Source organism: Sinocyclocheilus anshuiensis, unplaced genomic scaffold, assembly GCF_001515605.1.
Source record: "Sinocyclocheilus anshuiensis isolate Anshui unplaced genomic scaffold, SAMN03320099.WGS_v1.1 scaffold948, whole genome shotgun sequence".
Classification (NCBI taxonomy): Eukaryota; Metazoa; Chordata; class Actinopteri; order Cypriniformes; family Cyprinidae; genus Sinocyclocheilus; species Sinocyclocheilus anshuiensis.
The window spans coordinates 32824-41104 of NW_015549709.1; the positions used below are offsets into that span (position 1 = coordinate 32824).

Consider the following 8281-nt stretch of genomic DNA (forward strand, 5'->3'; position numbering starts at 1 on the left):
GTTTTAAATTTGGTAATTTCAGTACTTCATCTTAAACTTGAAAATATTTCTATACAGATTTAATTTATTTGGATTTGTATTTCAGTTTTTACTAATTTTAGTACTTTAACTTAAACTTAAAATCATTTCTATTTAGCTTTTATTCATTTTATTTCACTTTTAGCTTTAGTAATTTTAGAACTTCAGATGCGAACCACAGAATCTGTCAAAAAATGATGAATCCATATTCACAGGTCTAAAGTTTAAAAACAGTTTAGACCTGGATGAAGGGGAAAGTGAAATGAAGCGAGAAACAGGCAGGAACCGTCGCTCAATAAATTGTCCTGATTGTCTGTAGAAATCTCCCAGTGAATGTCGCCTCATTAAAACATTCATATTTTATGTTTATGTACACTGCAATCTGCTGAAATGATGGTAACACTGATTGCTCACCTGTGACACACCTTGCGGCTCTATGAGGACAGCAGATGTGTATTAATTAATGCAGTGTTTAGCTCTGGCCTCGTGCGCTTGATGTCTGTCCACAGCGGCGGGTGACTTTGCACAACACTCTCTTAACTGACGCTCTGAGTGCCATTATGTCAGGTGCTGTGCTTCACTTATTAATGAAATGGGTCTCTTGGCAAACCCTGTGATTTAAACTGCCAGCTGGAATCCCATTCAATCTCAGGGACTGTTGTGGAGCGAAAACAGCGGAAGCCATTTCAGACAAAACGGCATATCTCATTTGGTTGGTCATGGATGGTTGCATTTGGGGAACTGTAGTCTTTCAGCAAACTTTACACAAGCAGTTTGAATGAATTTCATGGAATGTATACATATGAATGTATATGTATACATATATACATAACTACTACACAGCTATTCTATATTATATTAAACATTCAATTATGTAACATTAAATAATAATGTTATAATATTTTACAAACATACAAACTTTTATACAATATATTTTAATATAAGTATTACACATTATAAATTACAATTATTTCATTTTATAAAATTTTACAATACAATTATAACTACATTTATTATTTTTGAAATACTAAATATAATAATCATAATTATAAAAAATTAAATTAAAAAATAATTATTATAATTAATTATATATTAAATATAATATAATATAACAATAATAACATCAGAAAATTCAGCTTTTGGTATATTTCTTAATTGAGATAAGATAATATATAACAATATTATTCTGAAATGAGGCTTTTGTCACTATTGAAAGAACACAAGTATGCACTACATTTGTAAAGTGTGTTAAAGGATTTCTCTGTTGGTGTCTGTCTCAAACATAAGATTTTGTATTGATATGGCATCTCTGTTTGACCCTATAGCATTCATTTTGCTTTGATTTGATCTGCTTTTAGCATGGTGTTTGCTCTTCAACTCCTAAAGACCGATATGTGCGCTCACAGTCAGGTTATTACCTTTCCTTTGAGACCCAGCACTGTGTGAAGCTTTACATTTCAAACCAGATGTTACACATGTATAGAGTTGATTCTGCTATAATTCCTTCACTGATTCCCCACAGTCCTAGTCCCTGTTCACACTATAGAATCATTCTTCAGCTAATTTGAAACCCTAGCTTGGCGACAACCTATTTACAATTTAAAATAGTCAGATGATTTAATTACAAAAACAGTGAAAACAGTTGAAAACAGTGATGAACATCAGTTTTCACTTCATATTTTACAACCTTACAGATTTGAAACAGATTTTTTAAAATCATTTTCATGTTATTATGATCTACTTTCCACATTACTACTCCTCTATATTTTGAAAACAGTTACTATCAACATCTATTATTCTCATGTAGGTATATATTATATTATATTACAGATTATAATACATAATTTTAATTTTATTTTAACTGATAATTGTATTAATCGTACTTTATTATATATATTTTAATTGTTTTATATTTTATAATACAGGTGCATCTCAATACATTAGAATGTCGTGGACAAATTCATTTATTTCAGTAATTCAACTGAAATTGTGAAACTCGTGTATTAAATAAATTCAATGCACACAGACTGAAGTAGTTTAAGTCTTTGGTTCTTTTAATTGTGATGATTTTGGCTCACATTTAACACAGCCAGCTTCTTTGGCAATGAATGTTTGTGGCTTACCCTCCTTGTGAAGGGTGTCAATGATTGTCTTCTGGACAACTGTCAGATCAGCAGTCTTCCCCATGATTGTGTAGCCTAGTGAACCAAACTGAGAGACCATTTTGAAGGCTCAGGAAACCTTTGCAGGTGTTTTGAGTTGATTAGCTGATTGGCATGTCACCATATTCTAATTTGTTGAGATAGTGAATTGGTGGGTTTTTGTTAAATGTGAGCCAAAATCATCACAATTAAAAGAACCAAAGACTTAAACTACTTCAGTCTGTGTGCATTGAATTTATTTAATACACGAGTTTCACAATTTGAGTTGAATTACTGAAATAAATGAACTTTTCCACGACATTCTAATTTATTGAGATGCACCTGTATATCTAATTTACTAAATATAATTATAAAACATTAATTATATATTATTCATGCTAAACACAGCATGTGCCTATCATTTCAGAATAATATTGTTATTGATTGACAAAACTGTTTGTGTATAAATTAACAAAAAAAAAAGTCTTATTTCAAATAAGAAATACAACAAAAGTTGATTAAACTATGTTTAGCAGGTGCAACAAGATCGATAATATCAGGCGTGTCAATTGATTTAAAAGTTATTATTATTAAAAAAAATGCAACTGATTAAATTATATGCCAATTAATTAATAAAATTAAATACAATTAAATAATAAATATTAAAAATAAAATAATATGTGCATTAATTGTGTTGCCTGCCTTGCCATTTTGCAACACCTAAAACAATTTGTACAAAATATCAATAATCCAAAATCCTCTTCCAAATAAGTATACCCTACATCAGTGGTCACCAACCTTTTTAGGCCCAAGATCCCTGACCTCGGTCTTTATGAAAGACAAGATCTACCTATTGAAGAATCGATAGAAAAAGACATCCCAGATTGTGCTTCAAATTTGAGGCCTCTTACTTAGTGGATTTAAAACAAAAACAGAATGGTCTGACTTTAGGTGTTGTTTATTTATTTGCTACATAAAACATCTGCGCGAAACAAAAGCAGGTCTGAATGAGACGCACTCTCTTGACAGCAGGTGGCACTAATGAACAGGGTTGCCAGGTTTTCGCAATAAAACTAGTCTAATCGTGTATGAACAACAACCCGCGGCAACAGTGTTAAAGTAGCCCAAATCGCGATCGACGGGTTGGCGACCACTGCCCTACATCATTAAACATCATACATATTGCTTCCTGGGTGGCATTTGTCCTTTCAGACAAATTGGGTCAAATTCATATTTGTTTTTGCAAACTACAAATCACTATACGTGCATGTGGGAAACGCAGACAACGCAAGCATATACAATGCACTTTAAACAGTGTTTACCTCAAGCGGCAACCTCCCGCTCTCTCTCGTGAAGCCAACAAGGAAGTGACTTAAACTGTAATTCATCTACTGGCCGCTAGAGGCTGGCTGCAAAAGGGAGTCAATCCCATAGACTCCCCATGTTAAAATGCTCAAATTTACAGCAGTAAAAAACATCCACTTGAGTGACAGGTGGATTGCCGCTGCTGTCATCACCGTCGCGCTACATGGGCGTGGTTTCAGCAACCTGCTCCCGCCTCTTTGCCCATTTTTGATTATACGGGAGTGACGCGCTGCCAAGATGGCGACGCCCACTTTGAGCTTCAAAAACGCTCTTCGGAAATCTATGTGTGACGTCACGGACACTACGTCCATGTTTTTATACAGTCTATGGTTTACCTACACATAACAGAAATGAAAGTCAAGTCAGTCCTAATAGTTTCAGTTCGACTCAACAAACACGCACACGAACACACACCTGTCATAGCCGGTGTGAAGTGAAGCAAGCAGCTGCAATTACCAGGTCTCGTTCCCCTCAGCCCCTGTCATCAGTGGCCAGCCGTGATTGGCGAACGAGTGAAGGGAAAATTGCGTGGGTGCGCCGACGTGTCAGCTAGTGTCACGTGGTGAAATGACTCGCGAGGAATAAGCCTAGTTAATAACAGTAACGCTGCCTGTTATTGGGCCTGTCAGCGGTTTAGCATCGCCATCAGACTGACAGTACAAGTGTGTGTGTGTGTGTGTTCAGATAAAGCCAGGCCTTTTGCATCTCATATTTCAATCTTAGCATCACATTTTTAAGAACAAAACCTCCATATTATAAAACTATTAGCTTTTTTGCTAGCAAATTAGCATAGTGGAAAGCTATAGTATTGAAGGTTTATTTGACAAAATGCAGTGTCTGTCTAAAAGATGCCTGCCTAAAAATTAAGCCTCACATACAGTGGTGTGAAAAAGTGTTGGCCCCCTTCCTGATTTCTTATTTTTTTGCATGTTTGTCACACTTTAAACACTAGTAAAAGGTAACACAAGTGAACACAACATGCAGCTTTTAAATGAAGGTTTTTATTATTAAGGGAAAACAAAATCCAAAACTACATGGCCCTTGCTGCTAAGGGTGGCCCAACCAGTTATTAGGTTTAGGGGGCAAACACTTTTTCACACAGGGCCATGTAGTTTTGGATTTTGTTTTCCCTTAATAATAAAAACCTTCATTTAAAAACTGCATGTTGTGTTTACTTGTGTTATCTTTGACTATTATTTAAATTTGTTTGATGATCTGAAACATTAAAGTGTGACAAACATGCAAAAAAATAAGAAATCAGGAAGGGGCCAACACTTTTTCACACCACTGTAAGTTTTATTTGAGGAAACTTTTGGGAAACTTTTTTTCTTTCCTATAATTCATATTTTGAAGTGTCATCTTTTAAGGCAATAGAACCCATCGCAGTTTTGTTTCAACAAATAAATTGTCAATGAAATAGACATGTTAATGAACTACACTGGTTAACTGCATTGGTTAAAATAAACTAACAATGAACAAAGCTTCTGTAGCATTTATTAATCTTATTTAATTTCAACATACAAAGTTGCATCTGTTAACATAGTTAATGCTTGTGAAACCAGTGTTAATTTAGCAATAGTTATAGACTAGTATACTATTATTGATATTTTGCATTTGTTTTATATTTCAGTTTTCGTATTTAATTTTAGTAATTTTGTTGTGATTTTTGCTATTAGTTTTATTTAAATAAAAATAAAATGTAACTTTCATTTATTTGTATTATTTTATTAATTTAGTTTATTTTAGCACATTTTGAAGTCTACGTTTTCATCTAAAATTTGTTTTATTTCAGCTTTATTGCAATTAACAAAAACAATTTCTAATATTTTTTTTGGTTGACAAGAACAACACTGTGTACTGAGAAATTTGATCATTGATAGTAAAAACATACTATTCTTCATCACGAAACTCCACATATATAATATTTCATATGAAAACGTGATGCCACATCTGTAACCTTTGTGGAAACAAAGCGTGATTGTTCTGAATCAGCGTGTGTCGATGTTTTCTTTGCGCTTTTGTCTCTAATCCATGTTTTCTCTAATGTATTCCAGCATACAGACATCGCAAACACTCACAATCACATGTTGATGCTTTGAAGTCACTTGAGTGTGTGTTTTATCTTTCATGTCGTCTTTTTGTTATTTCCCTCGATTTTTATTTTTTTATTTTTTTTTACGAGTACTTTCCTCTCAATCCCAGTCTTTGTTTGGAGGGTTGCTTAAACCAAGACAACATTCTCCGTCTGTTTTTGATTTATTTGAGTCAGATTGATTGTTTTAATGCACCTGACTTTTGACTGATGTCTGGTTTGCCTGCGTGCAGGAAAGAAACAAAAGAAAGTTTCTTCAGAGATTAAAGCAAATATTACCATAAAATCAGCAAGTCAAATCAGTCACAGCCTTACTGAGGTTAAAATCACTGTATTGCCATTTTAAAATCTCTCTCCATGTTACAGCTGTATTATTCTTTCATATATGGCTTAATGGACAGAGATGAACATCTAATGGTAAAATGAACACAACCGACTCAGGCAGAGTTGATGTTTTTATAACAAGTTTGAAACTTTGTATAAACTCCATGAATAATTGTACGTTTCCTCACTGCCTGACTAGAGTAGGACAACTGCGGAAAGCAGGACCACTGTTCTTTGCTAATTAAATACAAGCTCTGGATAAACCCTTTTTTTGCATAATAGAAAACCCAAATAATTACAGTCTCAGTCAGAATGGTTCCATCCTGTTTCACACTCGGATAAAAAAAGCTTCTCAATTATCACCGTGTTTTGGCTAGCGTCTAAATATCGAAGGCACACCCTTCCTGCCCTCTTCCCCGAGGTGTCCATCTCTCCAGCTCGCCATGATTGCCAATTAGAGCAGAAATCAATTTACAGTCTCTATTGCTTAATTGCTATCATTATGTTTACTGTAGAATTCATAATTTATTATTGTATCATTACATCAAACTGTAGTCATGTGTGAAGCACGCCCGGCAGGTAGCCACCGCTGAGAGGTTTTCTCGTTAAAAAGCTGTGATTGTCTATAATTAAGGGTTATCATTATATTCGCTCTTCCCCAAATGCCAGCATTACAGATTCAGCCTTCCAAGTTTGGCCTAAAGTTGTACAAGCACAATCTGTTTCTAATATGAGATCCAAACCAAAAAGATAGCAACAAAACCTTTACTTTAGAAGAAATAATTTCATGTTTTAAGTCCAGACGATATCTACCATAAAAAGCTTCCAGCGGAAATGCTAAATAAATTACTAGTTGACTGAACATTCATAAATAAAACAGAAATAATTGCGATTGTTCTTGGCTCAAGCTTTGGTCCAGGTGATTGTGAAAGACGTTTCGATGGTGTGAGATTGTGGTGTTGCGTCAAACTGCAGCTCCTGAATCTAAGGGAGAAGAAGAGAGAGTTAATCCAACAAATGAAAATGACAAAATGAAAGCTAAATTTAGCATTACATCACTTGCTCACCATTGGATCCTCTGCAGTGAATGGGTGCCATCAGAATGAGAGTCCAAACAGCTGATAAAAACATAACAATAATCCACAAGTAATCCACACCACTCCAGTCCAGCAGTTAGTCTAGTTAAACGGAAAGCTACATGTTTGTGGAAACAAATCCATCAAGGCATTTTAGGTTAAAACCTTTGTTTCTGGCCAAAATATCCATAATCCATAACACTTCCTCCAGTGAAAAAGTCAATCCTCTGTTGTCCTCTCACATCAAAATTCACCAACATATTTGTTTTGAACGGTTTTGGCTTGATATGGCGCTTGATTGGTGCAGATTTCTCTCCTGATTCAGACCAGGGTGACTTTTTCACTGGAGAAAACAATATTATGGATATAGGACTAACTATTTTTTTTAGCTGAAATAAACAGTTTGAAGTTAAAACCATCTTAATGATGGATTTGTGTCTGACAAACACACAGCTTTTGGCTTCACAATACATTAATTGATGGACTGGAGTGGTGTGGATTATTTGTGGATTATTGTGATGTTTTTATCAGCTGTTTGGGCTCTCATTCTGACGGCACCCATTCACTGCAGAGGTTCCTTTGGTGAGCAAGTGATGTAATGCTACATTCCTCCAAATCTGTTCCCATGAAGAAAATAACTCATCTACATCTTGGATGGCTGAGGGTGAGTAAGTGTTAAGCAAATTTTCATTTTTGGGTGAACTATTCCTTTAAGAGCTTAAACTCGTGTGTGATTACAGACCACTTCAGTGGCATGATGAAGAAAAATAAAAGATGTTCGAGCGAATCGTTGGGAAATGCCACCTCTGATCTGACATACGCCGCTGAGGGCAAACACACACATGGAGACAGATGGAGCTGCCTCGCCTCTTTCAGACTTATTATGCAGTCAGGAAATACTAAGAAAGATAAATGGTTTGGTGTGGGCTGGAACACAAGTTATTCAGATTCACATGCACACAGTTTCTTAGTCATTTCCCCCCCTTCGATTCTTCTCGTGACTCGTATAAGTCTCTGGAGCTCCTGCCTGCGGTCTTATTAATAGAAACGTTGTGGTCGATGCATATACAACTTTTAAAAGTACTTATTTTTAAGCAGTCCAGGACAATGTAAACCTCTCTATGTATTTCATCAAGCTCATTGTGCAAGGGTGAACGTATGGAGGACTATGATAACAAATTACAAAATACAGGGAGGAATCAATGGGGTGAATGCATTCAGTTGTTTAGCTTCTAAATTATTCTCAATAATGATTCTTATTACTG

At 35.0% G+C, this 8281-nt stretch overlaps 1 protein-coding gene across 1 annotated transcript in view; it reads right to left on the reverse strand.

Annotated features, from left to right (window-relative positions):
* Positions 1–6077: 6077 nt before the first annotated feature.
* The window catches only part of LOC107660689 (maltase-glucoamylase, intestinal-like), a 52658-nt gene continuing 50454 nt past the window's right edge, over positions 6078–8281 (reverse strand). Inside the window, exon 48 of the mRNA XM_016450081.1 lies at positions 6078–6924. Coding sequence (XP_016305567.1) covers positions 6844–6924 — 81 coding nt within the window. The 3' untranslated portion in view covers positions 6078–6843. The remainder of the gene's footprint in view (positions 6925–8281) is intronic.